Source organism: Tupaia chinensis, unplaced genomic scaffold (assembly GCF_000334495.1).
Source record: "Tupaia chinensis unplaced genomic scaffold, TupChi_1.0 Scaffold143584_1, whole genome shotgun sequence".
NCBI lineage: Eukaryota > Metazoa > Chordata > Mammalia > Scandentia > Tupaiidae > Tupaia > Tupaia belangeri.
The window spans coordinates 807,259-829,666 of NW_006203430.1; the positions used below are offsets into that span (position 1 = coordinate 807,259).

General features: G+C 38.0%; 1 protein-coding gene across 1 annotated transcript in view; it reads right to left on the reverse strand.

Annotated features, from left to right (window-relative positions):
• The window catches only part of L3MBTL4 (L3MBTL histone methyl-lysine binding protein 4), a 494,670-nt gene that overhangs the window by 315,173 nt on the left and 157,089 nt on the right, over window positions 1-22,408 (reverse strand). The window contains exons 6-10 of the mRNA XM_006164002.3: window positions 11,832-11,936; window positions 10,665-10,800; window positions 7,073-7,164; window positions 5,372-5,526; window positions 4,209-4,285 (exon numbers count right to left, since the gene is read on the reverse strand). Coding sequence (XP_006164064.1) covers window positions 4,209-4,285; window positions 5,372-5,526; window positions 7,073-7,164; window positions 10,665-10,800; window positions 11,832-11,936 — 565 coding nt within the window. The remainder of the gene's footprint in view (window positions 1-4,208; window positions 4,286-5,371; window positions 5,527-7,072; window positions 7,165-10,664; window positions 10,801-11,831; window positions 11,937-22,408) is intronic.

Genomic DNA, 22,408 nt, shown 5'->3' on the forward strand with positions numbered 1-22,408 from the left:
CAAAAATCTACAAATAGAACTGCCATATGATCCAGCAATCCCATTTCTTGGCATCTACCCAAAGGACAGAAGAATTTCTCATTGGAAAAGTGCTTGCACATCAATGTTTATTGCTGCACTTTTCACGATTGCTAAGACATGGAACCAACCCAAATGCCCTCATATGGCTGAATGGATTGAAAAATTGTGGCACGTATACTCTATGGAATACTATTCAGCCATTAAAAACAACAAAACCCTGGCTTTTGACAGAAAGTGGAAAAAAATGGAATATTTACTGCTGAGTGAAGCAAACCAGGCTATGAAGGAGAGACTCTGTATGTCCCCACTTAATATAAACCTAATGTCCACACTCTATAACTGAAACTGATGGGCTAAAGGATGTACAAACACAAGAGGTGGATATGAATGCCAGATGTGGTGTGTGTGAAGGAGTGGGGTCTGGGGAAGAACATTTGGAGTAGGGATACGAAGACAGCATTGTTGAGACAGGGAGGTAGTGCTGTTATATTTTTATCAAATCGACTGGGGAGAAATATTCTTATATTGAAATGATCACCTTGTAAGCTAAATAATGTGATTGAATGTATTAAAAAATATAAAATAAATAAATACATAAATAAATAAATTTAATTAAATTACAAAAAAAAAATCTTATACAGGGTGCATGTGCTTGAGTACTCCAAATCCCAAAAAAATCCCAAGAGGGGAATGGAGGAGAAAGGATTGTGGCATGACCATACCCCACTGTGGGCTGATATCTCGCTTTCTGTTTCTCTGCCTCTGTCTCTCCATCTCTCTCTGGCGAGCACACACACTCTATAGCAAAAATCTCTCTTTAAGAAAAAAATATTAGATGACATCATCTGGGTGAGGCCCTCAAAACTGAATACTGGCTCAGAAGGAGAGAGAAGGAGCAGAGCAAAGACATCAATGCAGACCTTCACCTCTCATTATGTGATGCCCTACACCACCTTGGGACTCTACAGAGATCCCCCACCAACAATAAAACCCTTTCCAGATGCACCCCTTAATCCTAGACCTCCAAAGTCATGATGTAAATTAATTTACAACTCATTCAATCAGTGGTATTCAGTTTTAGCATCAGAAATGTAGGCCAAAATAGTGTCAATGGGAAAAGAATAATCTTGTGTGCAAATCTTTGTGATCTTAGATTAGGCAATGCTTTCATAGACACCAAAATCATGCTAATGATGGAAGGAACCAGCCCATCTAATTCTTAATGTGCCACACAGAATACTTCTAGACTAACACAACACCAAGAGACAAGGGTGATGAACTTAGACGCTGAACCTATCCATGAAGTCTTCTGGGAGTAAGTTTTAAGCAAGAGAAGTGATTTCACTGGAGGAAAACGGGCAGGAGAGTATTCTGTATCTTCAGGCACATCACAAGTGACTTACTCTGATCTGATAAATACTGCACCCATCTTAAAGAATGTTATTTAAAGTTAACCTCAGTCAGTTTTACAGAAATGTAAGACAAATAATTCTAAATCTGTCAATGTATCAAAATCAGAATTTTAGCTGCTATATTTTTCTGAAGACCTTTATAGACCAAATAGGTATTTTGGCAAATTTGCAATTTTCTGTTTGCTTTGTTTGGCTTGTTTACTATTTATAAAATTTTCTTCAAGTTTATTTACTTAATTCTTTCCATGAGCACACACATGCATGTGAGGCAGACAGACAGAAAGAGAGAGAGAGAGAGAGAGTACCTCCACCAGAGTCTCCACACCATGATCCCCCCCCCAACTTCAGTCGGCCTCAGATGGGCATGTCTGTGTTTGGCATGCTTAGGTAGTTCTTTGGATATGAATATGGGTCAACCTCACAAAGCCTTGCATTCTACCACTGCTTCACTGTCCAGCTCCAACTAATTTAGTATTTCATTAATTTTTTTCTACTAAATTCAAAGCTATGATGAGAAATCCTAATTATTTTTGAGAGAGAGGTTATTGCTATAGGGCACATGTGCTCGCCAGAAAGACAGAGATAGAGACAGAAAGTGAGAAATCACCCCCCCAGGGGAGATGGCCATGCTGCAACCCCGTCTCTTCCATTCTCCTCTCAGGATCTTATGCACGCATGCACATGTGCCCAGCCTGAGTTTAAGCCACCAGGTCCAGGACTTGAAACACGATCAATTACATGGGAGTCCAGCAACATAGCCATTACATTAACTGCTGGACCCAATATTTTCTTATATTTAAGAAAAAATACTTTCAAATAGCAAAACTCAATCATTTAAGTTAGAAGTTAAATGTCTGCTCCATTCTAGACTCATTTCTTCTGATACAGTTTTTTCTTTTTCTTATTGTTTCTCTTTCATTAACATGTAATAATTGTACATATTTGTAGGATACAGTGCAACTTTTCAGTACAAGAATACACTATATAAGGATTAAATCTGGGTAATTATTATACCTATCATCTCAACTATTTGCCATGACTTGTTTTGGGAAAATAGGACCTTGATTCTTCCTGTACAATTTTTATGGAAAGAGAATGGATTCCTCACTGGATAGTTTTTTTATTTATTTTTTTTAGAGGTTTTTGCTATAGGGCGCATGCACTCGCCAGACAGACAGAGAAAAACAGAGAGACAGAAAGCGAGAAATCACCCCCCGGGGGGATGGCCACGCCACAATCCCTTCTCCTCCATTCTCCTCTTGGGATCTTGGGCACGCACGCACACGCGCCCGGCGTGAGTTTAAGCCACCGGGTCCAGGACACAAACCGCAGTCGACTACATGGGAGTCCAGCGACATAGCCATTACGCTAACTGCTGGTCCCACTGGATAGTTGTTTTGAAAATGCTAATATTACGCAGTCAACATGCCTTATTTGTTTATTTTTATATATTTATAATGGAGAGCACACGGCGCACACATGAAAGACAGACAGTGTACGTGAGAGAGAGAGAGAGAGAAAAGCATCTCAATAGGGTTTCATCATGCCACAATCCCCTTTCCCCAGCACTCCAGCTCATTAGGATCTTGGGTGCCTGGGTGCATCCATAGAGTGTTTTCAGGCCAACTCATGATCAGCATGTGGATTGCAGCACTGAAGTTCAGTATAATGCAGACTTTGCCACCTAATCTGGACTGTTATTATTTTTATATATATATAAATATATTTATATATATATAAAATATGGTTTTAGGACATGCGCATTCACTGGAAAAACAGAAAGAGATAGAGACAGAAAGCGAGCAATCACCCCCCCAGGAGGGTTGGCCACTCCATAACCCCTTCTCCTCCACTCTTCTCTTGGGATCTTGGGCACATACGCACACGCACCTGGCACGAGTTTAAGCCACCGGGTCTAGGACTTGAATTATGTGGACTATATGGGAGTCCAGCAACGTAGCCATTGCACCATGTACTGGTCCCAATATATTTTTAATTAAAAACAAAGATATTTGATAGAACAAGTCTCTAAATATTTCCATAAATGAGAAAAAATAACTAGAAAGAGTTTAATTATTAAGCTAAACCTTTATGGTGATTTGGTGAAGGAGTTCTGGCAATTCTGGAGCCTCGTTAATTCTCACTTCTAAGATTTAACTACAGAGTTAAGTACATTTAACAATCCTATGGTTCAATTAATGAATTAAGTTATGAGATAAATTACATAACTGGAAATAGCTCATTTTAAATGTCAATCCTTAGTAATGGTATTCATTCTCATTTAGTTGAATAAAAGTTGTTAGCGGACCAGGAGGTGGCATGGTGATCAAGGCAGCCGGATCCATATGGAGCCCACCAGTCTTAGGCCTGGCAGCTTGAAAAGCACAGCAGTGTACAAGCCCAAAATCCTGACAGGAGAAAAGAGAAGGGACCACCGCATGGTTGTCCCTCCTGGGAAGTACTTATTCACTTTCCCTCTCTCTCCTTTTTCTCTATCTTGGGCGAGCACACCCACCAATAACAAAAAATAAGAATGGAAAAAAAACAAATTAGCAACATTTCTTAAATGTTTGTCTAATGCATCTTCAAAAACTTAGTTTGTGTTCATTTGGGGAAGAACATGCAGATTTCAGATACCTGGTGGTCAACAGAATTGTGCCCAGTATTTTTATCATACACCTGGTACTGAAATGCAGTTTGCATGAGCAAAAACAAAAGTGGGAATTGACACTCACATCAAGATGACATAAAAGAAAACTCAGCCAGCCCACTCACCTTGGGGTGCTATCAGAGTTCTTCCATTCTGCTGACACCAACCAGCTGGCTGGACATAAGGACTATTAACATCACACCTGCAAAGACAGGATTCTATTTTAGATATCATATTACTCAATGCCAGAGAAAGAGTGCAAGAGTAATGACCATTCCTGGATATGAAGAGATACAATGGAAAATAGTACTTCATAGCTGTAGAGAATGAGAAGTGATTTTAATATGGCATTTGTAGACTGAATGACCAAACTTCTCTTTTATGTAACCTGGAAAATTTAAAAGTATAAAATAAAGGGAGGGTTTGACAAGAACCTGAACTACCAGTGAGATCTCCAGAAAGTGAACAGTTTCACAAACTACTTTTACCACTTAGTAGCAGGAAGAGAAAAATATTAATAAGACAGTCTAAATTTAATAGAATGGCCTAATTAGGCAACAGATGACTACATTTCTCCTTCCTCCCCTTTTCAAAGAACTCACATATTCTACCTAAGACACTTACAACAAATACTTTATGCTGTGCTTCTTTGGCTTAGGGGAGAAATCAGGGCCCCTACAGGCATGTGAAGAACCATAGGAAGGGGTAGGGACTTCTGATTGCTCAGCACATACCACGAAGAAATACCGTAAGAATTATTTTTGCCATGACCTGTTCCATATTTCAGATTATTTATGTAGAAAAACTCTTTTAACTTATGTAATGTTAGTTTAATGGCATCAAGCATACATTTTTTATGCTCCCTACAGACTTTCAAATAAGCGACTCCCATTTTCCCTGAATCTTTCTTCTTAAAAATGTGACAGGTTGAGTTCAACATTTTTCAGACCAGAAAAAAAAAAAAAAAGTGTAAGTTTTTAACATCCTTTTCACAAAAATACTTCCTTTATGAACTAGGCAAAATAGAGTGACGTACTCTGAACTGATCATATAATATTATTTCAGGTGAGGTCTCATTACGTAACTTCTCATAGGATGGAGAAGGAGTATTTTGGGCTCTTTCACTCAACAATTCACATGGAAGAGAAGGTAGTCAAGAGCCAACCATTAAATCTCTGATATTAATTACTCTAAGGACAGCAAGAACACTGACAATATTGGAATAAATATAAATTCTGAACATCAAACATATGAACACATGAAAATAAAATGCACATCGGCGTCTCACCAGTAATCGTAACTATCATCCCAATTGTCAAAATGCACTAGTAAGCGATCTTCGACAATATCTGCTATGGTCGCCACACACACCAAGGAAGGGTTCTTTCTGTCGACAGCCTCCAGCTTCATTCCAACCTGAAAGTCCTTTGGCACTGGCCCATTCTAACACAGCACCAGCGGGGAAGAGGCACAAAAAGAAACAAGACACCAAATAGGACTGAACCATTGTCAAAACTTCTATAAGGTTTAGCAACAGCAAAATCTACATGATATCAGTACGTACCCTGTGGGATGAACAAGCAGCCGATGCCAGTGAAACTATCTAGCAACTGCCACATCGTTTACACGCATGGCAAAGACTTTGGACACTAGCCTTCCTTTGTGCTTGTTGGTTAAGTTGTGCAGGTGGGTTTTCTCTCCCTTATCATGTTTATTTTTCCCTCTTCAATTTTCAGAGTAAAGTGTATGAATTTTAAAATATAATGTGTTCTGAATTCATAGTACCACATGATTTTCTCTGCTCTCCACATGCATTTGAATAGCTTCGAATAGCTTCCAAATATCACTATTTTAAAAAGTGGTGGAAATATGCTCTTTAGTACCAAAATAACATTTAATTTCATTATTCAATGTGAAAATAGTAGCTTTCTCAATCTTTAAGGAACATAAGCACTAACTAACCCATGAATAAAACTACTGTTTTAAAAATACAAATGCTATACGTTTTTTTAGTATAAAAAATAATATGGATTATGATTTATAATAACATAACAATTAAAAAACCCTACTCATCATATAGCTACAGTTAGCCAGTCCTAGAATCTAAGGAACAGACACATAATACCTAAGGACCAAAAAAGGTTATTTTCTCTACTTCTTTACTGTCTATACAGAATCCTGACTACTATTTTCCTTTAATACATTCTATTTTCCAACCAATTTCACATTTCAATAACCCCCTTTCCTTGATGCAATTCTATGGAATACATGTAACAATTGTATAGCACTGATTTTAACATTAGGAAAGTGAAATCTGGAGAAATGCAGTGAGGGCCCACACATAACACTACCCGCAGGCGGCAGGGCCGGTTCCTCACCCTAGCCTAGGTTCCTGAATTGCACCCACCTTCTCCCTAGAGTACTGGCTTCACTGCCAAGCCCATGGGGGTGGCTCCAAGGCACTGGGAGTTGCAACTTATTCTCATGCACAACTGAAGATGTATTAAGTTACTGAGCTCACAGATGGCCTAAGGAGTGAGCTGGACCCACGTCCTCACAACACCCCTAGAATCTTTATAAAATGTGACTCTCATTTTCATTACATTGAAGTATGTCCATTTAAGTGACACATTCAAAGTCTACCTAGAGTATCTATGGGTTTCAAAACACTAAAACTAAGTTAAAAAATTAACTCACTGTAAGCAAACAAGAAAAATATTTTTAAAAGACATTTTAAATTTTGTAGGCGTTACATATGTAAAACTTTCAAGTTTTCCTATCTAATAAGTATTTAATTATACTGTAAAAGGGGAAAAAAGAGAGAGAGATGCCCATAGGAAACCATGACAAAATAAGTAAGAAAAACCATAAGAAGTTCCAGGTTTCCTAACTTATTAAAAGGATTAAAATACAATTAAACGTCTAATGAATTTTAAGAAATTTAAGCTTAGGAGAAAATCTGATTTATACTGAAGAAGAAAATACTTACAGAACTTCTGTTTCTGAACAATTTCTTGGGAGCATTTTGTAATTTGCAAGCCTTCAAGTAATCCATCCAAACAAATTTATCTCTTCTATAACCTAAGAAAATATACAGTATTCAAAATAACTAAAAGAAGTAACCACATGTATATTAAATGCACTATTATTATTTTCAAAAGTTTGCTATAAATTCAATGTCCTTAGCAGACCACAAAAGACTGAAATTAAAATCTCCAAATGAGAGGCCAGACAGCAGCTCAGTGGTAACACACCTAGTCTCACATGGGAAAGCCCCAGGTTTGCATCCTATGCTCTCCCTGTACACACCCAGGGGTGCATGCACACCTAGGCACTCATCATCCAGATTGGCTGAGACCAGGGTGCTTCATGGCATGACGACTCTGCTTGAAGTGCCTGTCTCTCTGTCACTGAAGAAATAAACTTTTTTTTTTTTTGGTAATTTTTAAAATTAATTAATTAATTTTTACATTTTTCCACAAACATTTACTTTACATACCAAAAGAACATTTTAGCTCATACTCCACAGTTCTTGACAGTTAATAAACAACTTTTAAAAATTTCAAAATACTGAATTTTAAAGATAATGTTCAAAATATTTCTTATAATTTTGTTTATGACTCTATAACAGCAGAAACAGTATGGTTTTAAATATTTTTGAGAAAATATTTACATGTCAACTACTCAAACTGTTGAAAAGCAAATGCCCAGCACACTAGTCACACATAATCCTTCTCAATTCAGCCCTGCCTGCCAAGCATTCTGTGATATATCATCTGCTAGCAAAGGTCAGTCTCTTTTCCTTCCTTCAAAGTCTTCTCAAGATAATCCTCCGGTGTGGTTGCTCTTTTGCAATTTCTACTGATTACAATGCTGGGCTGGAAAAGTCCAGGTTATTTTATGTTATAAATTCTTTCATATATCTTCTCTAATCCTCTCTGCCAGGCAGAACTATTTATGCAGCCAGGCCATCTTTCTAAGAGTTTTCTAATAAATAAAATGGCTGGCTGCATTGCCTAGTGATTAAAGGAGCCAGATCCCACAAGCCTGACCATACAGCTTAAATCCTGGCCCTGGTAACTTGAAAAACACACCAAGTAAGAGTGTAAATTTATGCCCCAAATCCTGGCAAGATAGAGAAATAAAGATGAGCTGGTGGTGTGACTATGCTCCACTGGGAGGTCATCCCTCTCTCTCTTCCTTGGTCTCTTTTTCTCCCCTCTAGCAAGCACACATACCCTCTGGCATTATTTTAAATTGAATTAAAGATAAAATCTCCTAATTCTTTCAATTAAAAAAATGTATTAAGCTCAAAGCTGTCCAGTATAGTTTCCCATCATGCACATCGTTCTCCACAAATGTTTACTATTCTTTGATATGGAACTGATACTGTGGTGGCCTGAGGGGAGTTTTGTCTTTCATTAAGACTTTCGGGAATCAGCAAAGAGGTGAGACAAATGTTCCCAGGTATGTTCCCTCTCCTGAGGAAGCCATTATATGGAGACTATGATAGGTTCTTCTGGCACAGTAATTCAGGACTCCAGACACCTGGGGAAATTTTAGAAACCCCTTCTCAATCCAGAGGTCATCTGGCAGCTCCTTTTTTTCTTTTCTTTTTTTTTTTTTTTCTCTCCATGTGTATGCAAATTTACTATAAAAAATGCCTTATCCTCCCATTCATATTCTCTAAAATATCTCCCACAGTGCTGGCCAAATAACATGGGCTCAAAAGTTTCTGAGTGTCTCACTTAGAACAGAAGTCAAACTCCTTGCATGCCTTTTAAGGCATGCCTACACCTCTAATTTCATCTCTTACTTTATCACCCTTGCATCTCTGCTTGTTTCCTTGAGCATCCTCATCCTCACCAGGCATGCTCTTTTCCCACGGCTCACCCTTGGTTTTCCCTCTATCTACCTGATGCTTTTACCCAGAGAACCTGACTTGCTTTCTCATTTCATCTCAGTCTCTGTGAAATGCCACATCCCCAGAGAGGTCTTTGTTCACCACGCTAACTGAAAAAGTGTGCCTGAAGCCACACTAAACCTTCCATAATCCTTATCTTCTTCCACAATAAAGGTCCCATGGAAGCAGGGACTGTTTGTTTTATTCGCTGTTGTATCCTTGGTGTCTGCACATAGTAAGGGCACCATAGGTAGGAGAGGGCCTTTAAAAAATTCTTGGGAAATATAAATTACAGAAAAGACTGTAAGTAAAATTAAAAATATTTTGCACCAAAATAAACTCATACTTTAATTGAGTGTTTCATAAACTTTCTGAAGTCCTCTCACATATTATTTAAAGTGAGTTGAAGTATTAAAACAACAAAAAAAGATAGAATGGCATTAAGAGAAAAAAACTTGATATAACTGAATGTCTATCATAGAAAGTTAGTATATAAGGTCCTGACTGGGTAAATTAAAAATAAAACAGAACAAACAAAAAACCTACTGAATGGATGAACAGGAAAACCTACTGAATGGACAAACTGGTTTCCTGTCACCAGCTTCCATGAAATCCTGCAATCTCAAGGGACTCTACTCTCAGTCTCAGGGACAGACCCAAGGACACCCTGAGTTGACTGCTAAGAATAAAACAACTATATACTGACTCCAAACATTGCCACAGTCAAATAGTCTAACACCCAAAGAGGAGACCACATACGGAAGTTTGCCCTGCATAGAAACAGGCTCATGGGCATCTTACTTGATTACACCCTCACCTGGCCAGCATACAGCAAACATAACAGCTTTACTCATGTCTCTCTGGCCCAGGTTCCTCTAACACACAACAAAAGACAAAAATGAGATTTTAATTCCCATCAAAAGAAGACAGATATTAATATTTACTTCATATTATTCATGAAAAATAAAAACTCATGGAAATTTGTTCGGTGTTTTCCATGATTCCTAAGTTTGAAAAAGAAAACATTATCAGTGAATCAAGTTTCCTCACTATGTAGTATCACAGATGAAGTGAGCTGTTTCATTTCAACCATAATTCAAACATAAGTTTTCATTCCATGCAAGGTTTACTGAACTATGTAAAATAAGTTCTTTTGTAAGTTTGTATTTATGCTCTAAATACCTTATTCGATTATTTTACCAAAACAGTCAATGATGCTTTTCTTTATATGTATGTATTTATTTATTAAGTTGATTCATTTATTTCTTTCATGAGTGATAAAGAGAGAGAGAGAGAGACAAACAGACAGCACCCCAAAGAGGGTCTTGATGCCATAATCCACTCCAAGCCTCAGCCATCCCTGGGTCATGGGCACAGATGTGCTTGGTATACTTAGGAAGTTCTCTGGTAGTGAACCCAGAACCTTCCTACATGGGTCAGCCTCACAGAACACTGCATCTTCCTGTTGCACCACCATCTAGCTCCTAAGATATTTATTTCTAAGAATGTTATCATTTTATACCATTGTAGTCTTATTGTTCTTTGTGGATCAAATTTTCATTTTGGAAATCAATCCACACCAGACTCTCTTGTTAGTTATTTCATTAAATGTTATTAAAATAAAACTGAAATATTAACTGACTGACACTTATCAGCTGATAATTGTTTCCTGTCTTACCTTTAGGGATATGCAGTTCATGTTTGGTCTTTTCACACCATCCTACTGGATGAATGTCAGGGGAACCAGCATTGGTCCAAAAATCATAGCAGCTTAAATAACCATCAAAATGAAGCCTTAGACGGTACCCACACACCTGCAGAATACAAAGTATGCAATTGTTGATTAAGTGTCATATAACCGAAGTGGACAGAAATTTCACAAAATAGTCATATGTTTATCAGTGTCATCAACATATAAAAGTCAGGCATGCCACCCAAAGGTTTTCATTGGAAAACACATTTTTCAATGATATCTGATAAAGACAAAATGGTGATGAAATAAACTGTCTTTCAGCCAACTAGAGCCTTCTACAAAAAAAAATCGTGATTTTTATCTAATATAGAAATCTGAGATCTATTTACATATTAATTAGTCCAGTATCTATCAAATATTTCTTTTAGAATCCTTGTACCCCAGGGTCTGGCTTCGATTCACGTCTCAAGGCATAATATGCTGAAGTACAGAGCAAAACCGAAATGAATATGGCCTTGTTTCAGCTCCAACATATGATACAGCACACTCAACAAAGACAATAATAAAACAGTCTGAGAAATGAATCTTCTACACATGCTGTACAAGTTTAATAGCTATAATCAATCAGTAAAGTAAATAAATGTGAATGCTATATTCAATGCCACCAGAAATATAGGGATCTTTTATTGATTTAATAACATGTTTAGTAAATATTACATTTTACAAGTCATTTGCTTTTATCAATGATTCTCCATGCTGTGTAATTTTCATAAAATGCCTATATTTATATAAATATGTAACTCATATGCATGAATATTATTCATACACATTTCTCATTAGTTCAGCTAACGTGAATAATTACATCTCTGTTAACAGGTTAAAAACAACTTTGTGTGATTCACAGATTTTCATCAACCTCAAGTGAAAACTGTTTACCTATTAAGTCAAGAGTAAATCCTAGTTGATGAAGTATATAGAAAATTCATCTTCGATGGAGAAAAAAAATCATTAAGAAACATTTTCGCCTTATCACCAGCCATAAATCCATAATGCACTGGACCTTGTTTATAATAGAAAGTACTCAAATTTGTTATTCTCTAGAAAGTTCTCTGTCACTATTCAATTAGCCCAAAACAATAACACATCTCTTACCTCAGCTACAGAAAGCACACAGAATACAGACGGGTGTCGAGGATCAATGCCCTCTAATCTCATTCCAATCTCAAAGCCATTTTCATGCTCTGGAAAGGATTGATCCTATAAAATTCCATGATATAGCATTAGCCATTAAAATTCTTCACAATTTTATACTAACATCTTAGTGTCACTTAGATGTGAAAGCTAAAGGAACCAACATGTCCCCATAGAAGGAAAGAGTAAGATGGAGGCTACCAGAATTTTTCTTTTGGGGGGTGGGAGAAATGGAGAGATGTCAGTCAAAGGTTTTAAAATTGCAGTTAGACAGAAGGAATAAATGATAAGCGTTAAAGTGATGAATAGAATATGATGACTAGCTTTATTCAATCATTCCACCCTGTATATGTATATCATAACATCATGATGTGCCCCATAATTATGTCAAAAAGATTAAATAGAATTTTAAAAAGAACTTACTGTATTCTTTCTAGGCTCATTAATATAAAGATAGAAAACCATTCTTTTTTTTTTTGGAGAGGTTTTTGCTATAGGGTGCGTGTGCTCACCAGAAAGACAGAGAGAGACAGAAAGTGAGAAATCACCCCCCCAGGGGGGGTGGCCACGCCACAATCCCTTCTCCTCCATTCTCCTCTCAGGATCTTGGGCACGCGCGCACACGCACCCGGCCTGAGTTTAAGCCATCGGGTCTGGCTTTGAACCGCGGTTGACTACATGGGAGTTCAGCGACATAGCCATTACACAAACTGCTGGTCCCAAGATAGGAGGTCATTCTTGTAAGTAATTCATCCCCTAGGATAGTTTGGTCATTTTAATATGTTTTGATGTATGTGAATTTCCCATTTATTCCCTTCACTTATTTCTCTTTCTGTGCTATGAACAGTAATATTTTGCTGATTATGTTACCTCCTTAGTTGACTGAGCTGTGCTTATCAAACAGAATATTCTATCCTCAGTCTGTTACCTGGTCTTCACTTTGATTACAGTGACTTGGTTGCAGAGAAACTTTCTATATTAATATAGTAAAGTATATTGATTTATACAATTTATACATCCAGTCCATGAAATTCTTCCTAACCCTGAAGCTACACAGATAACTCTTAGTATTTTTTACAAACTAGTGACATTTTATTTATTTATTTTTCTTTAAGGATTTTCCTCCATTCTCTTCTCAGAATTTTGGTCACACACACACACACACACACACACACACACACACATACACCCAGCATGATTTTCAAGCTGCCAGGTCTGACCCCAGCAGTATTTTAAAAGCCACTGTTGGGTCTGGGACTAGAACCATGGTCAGCCACATAGGGGAGTCCAGTGCCTTAACCACCATACCACCTGCTGACCTAAAGCTTTATTTTTTATATTTAAATCTATAGCACAACTGGAATTGATTCTCCCACAGTGTGAGGTAGGGGGCCTCTTTTTTCATATGGAAAACAAATTATTTAAGAAATTTTTTAACAGACCACACATAATCTGCAAATTTTTTAACAGACCACACATAATCACCTCTGGTCTATTTTGGCCTCTTTATTCTATTTCATTGACTTAGTATTTGCCTATACTACATAGTCTTATTTGCTTACAATAAGTCTCTCTCACTATATAGAACAATCTTTACCACATTGAGCTTGCTTTCTTCATTTTTTTTTTTTTTAGAGATTTTCACTGTAGGGCGCATGCGCTCGCCAGACAGACAGAGAGAGACATAGAGACAGAAAGCGAGAAATCACCCCCCAGGGGGGATGGTCACGCCGCAATCCCTTCTCCTCCATTCTCCTCTTGGGATCTTGGGCACGCACGCACACGCGCCCGGCATGAGTTTTAAGTCACCGGGTCTGGGACACGAACCACGGTCGACTACGTGGGAGTCCAGCGACATAGCCATTACGCTAACTGCTGGTTCCCCTTTCTTCATTTTTTTAGTTAATTTATTTTACTTATGATAGGCTGTGTGTGCACATGAGAGAGAGAGACAGAGAGAGACAGAGAAAGAAAGAAAGGACTCTTAACAGAGTCTAGTCACATTCTGATAACTTCTCTCAGCACTCCTGCTGGTCAAGATCTTGGCCATGTGAACAGCCACTATGTTTCAGGTCCACCAAAATTGGGGATCTGAACCTATGGTTGTCCAGGTGTCTTCCAACACTGCAGTTCAGTACATAACCAACTCTAATAAGGTTGGGCTTTATTTATTCATTGAATATTCTGAAGAGTTTTCTGATTCAGAAATTTGTTCTTCATCTTACTTATTTATTTTTGTCAAAAATGTTGGGACCAGCAGTTAACGTAATGGCTATGTCACTGGACTCTCATGTAGTTGACTGCGGTTCGTGTCCTGGACCCGGTGGCTTAAACTCACGCCAGGCACATGTGTGTGCGTGCCCAAGATCCCGAGAGGAGAATGGAGGAGAAGGGACTGCGGCGTGGCCATCCCCCTTGGGTGGGGGTTATTTCTCGCTTTCTATCTCTCTGTCTCTCTCTGTCTGTCTGGCGAGCGCATGCGCCCTACAGCAAAAACCTCTAAAAAAATATGTTCTTCCAATTTTCAAATAGATTTTCAGAATACATGGTTATATTTATATCTGGATATCTCTCAATGTTCGCTATTAGAACTGAATTTTTTTTTCACAACAGACTTTCTAATTTGTTCCCATTCATTATTATTTTTCTTTCATACAGGTATTTGTTTTCCACAATCTTGTTGAATTATCATTAGTTTCCAGGGGATGGTTTTGAGCAGATTCAACCTTATATCCGTATCTGAGAATAAACTCAACAATGGAAATTGATGACAAGAATCTAGTTCTATTAGATCTAGAGCTGATTTTATTTTCTTTTAGGTTTTTTCCTTTCCTGTCATATAAAGAAAGAAAAAGAGAGAGATAACCTCAACATGGTCTTGCCATGCCATTATGTTCCTGAACAGCCTCCCAGCCAATCATCCCATGGTCCCACAAGGCACGCTCAGCATGTTCAGGTCCATAGGATCTGAACCCAGACCTCCCATGTGATCCAATATCACACCATAGCACCCTAACACATGCACTACAGAGGCTGGCACTAGAGCTGTGTTTTAATCACTAATCGTATTCCTCATTAATACTGCTTAACATCTGGATGCCTATTTTTAGGTTGAAATATAGTCTTTTAAAAAATGTTTCAATTGTTAATAATGTCAACTTCAAGAAAAGTTGCAAGAACAAAATACTGTACAGCCTTTGCCTAGATTCATTTATTGTTAACATTTGCTTTGTAATTTGCACTCACCCCTCCCTGCTTCTCTCATGTACCTCTATATGTGTGAATGTAGATATAGCTATAAATAAAGATGTCATTTTCTTCTAAACTATGAGGCCCCTTTATCCTACATACTAAATGTTTTTCCTTAAAAGCAGTACGTTTTCCCTCAGAATAGAACGTTATATTCCATAAACACAGCTCAGTCAACTTTTATAAATGCAACCTTTATACAATGGCTTTTAACTATTCTCCCATTCATATTTCAATTTTATCCATTTATCCAACAATGTGCTTTAGCACATTTACCCCATGTGCAAAACAGTCTAGGGTCAGACACATTCAATTGTCAAGTCTCTTTATCCTCTCCCTTAAATTGGAACATTCCCCAGAGAGCATCTTTGTCTTTTGTAATACTGAATGTAGGGTTCTGGCAGAAATACAGAAACTAAATCTAACCATGAGACAAAACCCTACATGTGCTATGGTGACCTTTGCAGAATATCACATCCATGTCCATCTGTTGCTCGTGGGTGATGTTCATTTGGATTTCTTACTCAGGGTATTTTCCAATTTCTTCACTATAAAGCTACATAAAAAATCCACATATACATACATAAACATGTATACATGGACATAAATATGTACATACATATAAATATGTATTTGTGAAAGACATATTTTATAAATCACCAGTTCAAACAGATATATCTAATTCCAACCCCACCCCGCAAGGTTTGTTCTGCCTCCTTTTATCTACTTTACTTGCTCTTCTAACAAGGTTGACACATCTACTCATTTACCAAATCCTACAGCGTAACTCATAATTTCAGAACTGTTTTCACCCACACTACCATAATAGATTAACCTACTAAAAAGGATTCAGGATCTTCCATTTTCCCTCTTCCCCATCTGTAATCCAAGAACGAAGTATATGGTTAAAAACTGTGTTCAAAATCTACTTGAATTCATTGTTTTTTCTCTTTCTTCAGTGCACTTGTCATATTCAATTGAAACGTAATTGCGTTCCTTTGTTTTAATTTGCTTTTAATTCTTAAAAAATTATGTTTTTAATATGCAAAATACTAACTTGTTTCCAAAAGTCAAATGTATACCAAAAGGTACTCAAAGATGTATCTTTTCCTCCCACACCTTACCCACCCCATACTTGACACTGCTTCTTGTAGGTAATCAACTTCACTGTTTTCTGGTTTATCCTTCTCTTGTATCTTTTTGTAAAAGTAAGCAGTTATGCGTGTATATTTTTCCTTCTTTCTTACAAAAAAAGACAGTTCACTGCATGTGCCCTGCTATACTTCCTTATGTGTCCAGAAAACTACAATGACTGGGACCAGCAGTTAGCGTAATGACTATGTCGCTGGACTCCCACGTAGTGGACCGCGGTTCACATGCTGGACCAGTGGCTTAAACTCATGCAGGGCGCTTGTGCATGCATGCCCCAGATCCCAAGAGGAGAAAGGAGGAGAAGGGATTGCAGCGTGGCCATCCCCCCTGGGGGGTGATTTCTCATTTTCTGTCTCTCTGTCTCTCTCTGTCTTCCTGGCGAGCGCACACGCCCTATAGCAAAAACCTCTCCATTAAAAATGACTCCATTACAATGACTGTCCCTATTCTTCTTCTTTTTTTTAATTCTCTAGAGAGTATAAGCACTCACTAGAGAGGGACAGAGAGAGAAGGAAAGGGAGAAAACAGTTCCCACGGGGAAATGTCACACTGCCATCCTTTCTCCTCCATTTCTCCATCTTGTTGGGATCGGGGCATGAATGCACGTGTGCCTAGTGTGTTTTTCAAGCTGCTCAGCCCAGGACTCAAACCACAGGGCTAGCCAGGTGGGATCCAGCTGCCTTAATCACCTGGCCATAAGGCTGGCCCTGTCCCCATTCATTTTTACATTATACATTATGCTCTACTGTGTGCGGCCAACACTTTTGACACAGCCTTCTTCTACACTTGATGCCTTGTTATATGATGATGAAATAATTTTAAAAGCTTTATGAATTGGCTTGTAGAGCGTTGTTAAAAACTTTCTTACATTCACAGATCATTTTAGAAGCTTCCAAGGAAAAACTTAAAAGACGACAAAACCCAAAAATGAAATGGCAAGAATGAATGATTTCTCAGGAATGTTTTATTTCTACAAAAATAAATGTCATGTGTGTATTTAACTCTCCCAGCATTCTCAAATATACTGTTTTCCAGCAGATTGTATTTAACAAGTTTTGTGTGACTACCTCCTGTTCACTGCTTTGAAATCTCTCAGTTAACTTCAAAAGCACCACACATATACATATACACATGCACATGCACATGACACTGACAGAAAAATCAAAGGAGAAGGACAGGGTACGGGGGGCGATATTAATAATGCTGAAAGGAAATTTAGCTGTAGAAACTGAGAGAACATTTTTCGTGCTGTAACAAAACTGAAAGGTGCAAAATTTGGGATGGGGAGGAAAGAAGCACTATCAGGTTGAGCAGACTTTACCTTCTGATCATACATGAATGATAAATTCAAGACGCTGGCAATAATTCACAGCCTTGAGTTAAAATGATCAATGCTACTCTTGTCAGCATTTCAAAATGGTTTCTCAACTGAACATTTGGGAGCTTTCTACAGTGTTGCAAGTAACACTACAGGGCTAAAACAGACAGGCATTCCTTGGAGGTTTCAAATAAGAAAATGTTCATTTGAACAATCTGAAAGGCAAAATTTAGTGAGAAATATCACTGCCTTTCATTAGTCTCTTTTCTGTTCTGTGGGTTATTCATAATACAATAGATGTTTAAGAATTTTTTCTTTCTTAAAATTGTATACTTTGTGAACGATTAACTTACAGACATGCATATGAAATTATTTTTATGATGAGAAAAGGCAACTAGAATCACGTACTTAAGGCAACTAATAAGCCTATTAAATTCAGTCATAAAACACATAAGGTTTGTACTATAGACCTGAAGACAATTTTCACAGATAAATAAACTCAAGCCCAGAGAGGTGAAAGGACTTTCTGAAGGTTATACAACCAGTGTAGCACCAGAGTTTAACTAAGAACCTAGGTCTCCTGAAAGCCTTCTAACACCTTGTTCACAGATGGGGACAGAGGTGGCAACAAAACAGGTGAAACAGAACCCAGCTCAAGGCCAGAGAAGGCCTCAGGGCATTTCCAAAGAAGCGCCATGTGCTCTTGCGTACAGGAATTGTTTTATTTTGTCATTTTCTTTTCCCAGAACAGTTACGAAACAATATTTTCTACTATGAAATTGATTTATTTTGTCACTAATGAAGGAGAAGAAGCATTATTCAGAGTTTTATACTTCATAGCAAAAAACAGGTACAAATTAAAGACTATTATTTTAAAAGCTTGCAAAATGAGTCATAGCGTCATTAAGGACAAAAAAATATGCCTAGAGAAAAGGCAGACAGGCTACTGGCAAATCCCTTTATGAAGAACAGTGTGTAATAGAGACTGTTACTACGTAGGTTTCCCAGCAGATCTTTGCTCCATGGATGGACAAAGTCACAAATGTGTAGCATGAACAGCTCTTAGAGTGTGGTAGGCAGTTAGTCAGTCATGAGTGGGCAGCCCTAAGAGAAAAGTGAAAGGCTCATCTAGCTGGGGGCGCCAGGAGGGCAAGGCAATTTGCCATCTTCCTTCCTTGGGGCCTGAGGGAAGCACACAGGGGTGATTCGTAGATTTCTCTCTTATCAAAAAGATCCATACAAGCATTTTGGTCAACACCCTAATTCTCATTAGGGCGATGAACTAATTGGATAGTCTAATTGGGGCATCCTGGCTCTAATTAGGACAACCTGGCTCTCATTGGGCATGCGCAATCAGGTGATCAAGATCCTCATTCTTTACCTGTGAGGGACGTGTGCAGGTGCAGGAAAGAAGTGAGGATTCAAATTTAAAAGAAGAACATAGGCAGTGGAATGGGCCTCCCACTAATGAATATTCATGACCTCTAGTAATAAAAATAACGGTTAACTAGTACCAAAGGCGGTTGCCACCCGGAAATCTGCCCGCCCGAGAACCTTTTTGGGTGTACTTCGTTTCTTTCCTTTCTTTCCTATTAAATCTTCTTTTCTAACTACTTCATTCGTGGTTGCGGTTTCATTTTGCCCATAGGGACAGATGTCTAATTTTAGTGATCTGGACCCAAAGAACCAAGGACGTCACAACGCAGCTCAACACTCTCCCATCCGTTAACAGAAGGATATCTGAAAAATTCTAGACCTGTTCCTCTAATCCCACTGTGAAAGCAGAGAGATGATGCTCTGTAATGATGGTTTGTGAGTCACTGTAGTCAGAGAAGGTGAGGGGCCATCAGCACTAGCAGAGCGCCAGCCAGATATGTGTCACAGAAGTGTGCTGATGAGCTGAGTACAAGACGCCATGCAGAGGCCCATAGGCATTCTACTTTATTCATAGGCAGGAGTTGGCAGTCAACAATATCATCCTGATCTTAATTCAACATTGAAAGAAATGAAGGAAATTGGGCATGCAATCAAATCACAGACACTGAGACATACATTCCTAGTGTGCTATGCAAAGGACCTGGCAAGGACACAGGCCTCTGATTTCCAAACCTTCACATGATGGCTGGTAAAGGAAAAGATGTTTATGAGAGTTTATATGTAGACCATCAGAACAAAGAACATGGCCATGAATTCAGCAGCTTGCTCAAATGGCTTATCACAGTGACATCTCCCATATCTGAAATTCCCTCAATGTATATCTCCAAGGCTGAAATGTCACTATTTAAATGTGAAGGACGAGATACTAGGAAAATCATATATAGACAAACTGTGATAATAAACAGCTGGACAGAGAGAGTTTCATTCTTTGTCAATACTTGATTCTCTTCACTCAATGGAAAAAAATATCAACCACACTATTGGTAGTATAGGAAATAATTTAAATGATGCAGAAGAAAGCATGAAGATACATTTTTCTGAGGCAGACACAAGCAAAGAAAAAGGTACAAATGCATTTGCAGTTCTCTCTAGAGAGAGTCAACCTGTCAGCTTAAGAGTGTGATATTCTTGGAACCAGCAGTTAGTGTAATGGCTATGTTGCTGGACTCCCACATAGTCGACTGTGGTTCGCGTCCCAGACCGGGTGGCTTAAAATTCACACCAGGCGCGTGTGCGTGCGTGCACAAGATCCCGAAAGGATAACGGAGGAGAAGGGATTGCAGCGTGGCCATCCTCCCTGGGGGGGGGGGGTGATTCCTCGCTTTCTGTCTCTCTGTCTCTCTCCGGCATGCCCTATAACAAAAAAGTCAAAAAAAAAAGAAAAAAAAAAAAAAAAAGGGTGTGATACTCTTGCCACCTCAGCATCAGATGAAGTAAAAGGAATCTGGGTTTATGTCTGATGCAGGTAATAGGGAAGATCCAGAACTATCTGAAGAACCACCAAACACTTGCTGTCAGAGCCAACAAGTTATAAAGGTTACATACAATTTTCTCATTAGCAGAAATGAAGAATAAACAATGAGAAGGGATGGTTATAAGGCCTAAGTCATCCTGTATCAAGCCTTTTCTCCAACAAATACTTGCGTAGCACTTAACTCTGGGCCAGACACTGTTCTAAGCACTGTATAAATATTAACACAAAAAATCATCATAAAATCCCTATAAAGTAGGTGCTGTTTTGTTACTTTATAGATGATATGCCCCAGGCCACAGTTTATGTGTGTCTCCTTAGTGAATAGGCAATTAGTCACTATGCTGGATCAACATGAAAGCTTATAAGCACAACATCCCTTTCACTGATTAAAGACTATGATTTTTAAATCTTTACAATTAAAATTATAATGGGTTGTTTTAAACATCTAAAATTGGTTGTCAAGAACATGCTATATGTTCATTAAATGGTCCCTATATGCCAAAAGTTTGAAAATAGTGGTACAAAGAATCTCATAAAGAACCCCTGTGGTGGGTATTTAATATACAATAAAGGTAGTGTTATATAATAATTGTAGAGCAAAGATAAGTGACATTAGGACACATCATTATCCATTTGTTGAAAACAACTAAATGGGATTCCTACCCCAATAACATATACAAAAATAATTTTTGATGGAAGGAAAATAGACACTATACAATAGAACACAATGAGGCTTTTAATAAAGAAAGACACAGATATCGATCTGCTAGGGTGGCATGCTAGCCATGGTGAATAAAAAGCAAATATGAGACATTATACAGTGTGCTTTTGTTTTCATAAAAAAAATTACATAAACATTATTCATTACGTTATCAGCAAAGTCATGACATATTTTTATATATTTTGAAAATATGACATATTTTTCTATGCAAAAATGTATCATGGCTTTCCCAATGAACCAATACAGGACTACATATATACAGATCTGGAAAGTTTAGTATCTTACCTGAGTGTTCATTTAGAAAAGGTAACTGAATGAGAGAAATTAAAACTTAATTTTATACCCTTCTGTATCAGAATTTTTAAATGGCATTAGAATTTTTAAAGAATCAATACATGTACAACCAAGTAGTGATGGCAGTAGGTGAGTAGGCAGAACTCAGGCCATGGGAAGATATGCATGTCTAGAGCAATGTAAACTTTATTCTTAGTTGATGAAGCACCAGCAGAGATTTTAAACAGTGGACAGAAAGAACCATTCTTGCATTTTAGAAAAGTCTTACTAGGGGACTAGCAGTTAGTGTAATGGCTATGTCGCTAAACTCCGATGTAGTCGACCGCGGTTCGAGTCCCAGACCCAGTGGCTTAAACTCACGCTGGACACATGTACGTTTAGATCTCCAGAGGACAAAGGAGGAGAAGAGATTGTGGTGTGGCCATCTGCCCTGGGGTGGGGGGGGTGATTTCTCGCATTCTCTCTCTCTTTCTCTCTCTGTCTTTCTGGCGAGCACAAGTGCCCTATAGCAAAATACTTCTCAAAAAAAAAAAAAAAAAAGAAAAGTCTTATTAGTAGGCATGGAGAAATAGGAAAGATGACTGAGTCTCTCTCTCTCTCTCTCTCTCTCTCTCTCTCTCTATATATATATATATATATATATATATATAGTTATTTATTATTTATATTAAACCATTATACATCTTTACAGTGTATAATGTGTTTTTTCCCCCAGCATGAATACTATGCAGATCAATTAAGACAAAGACATTACTATACTCATCAGCAAATAACTTTTCATTTTTGTGTTAATTAAAGGTATATTTTCCCTATTCTCCTCCCTCCCTCTATTACCCACCTTTTATTACTCAGCCCCCTTATTATCACTAGTATCTACAGATGCCTTCCTTGCT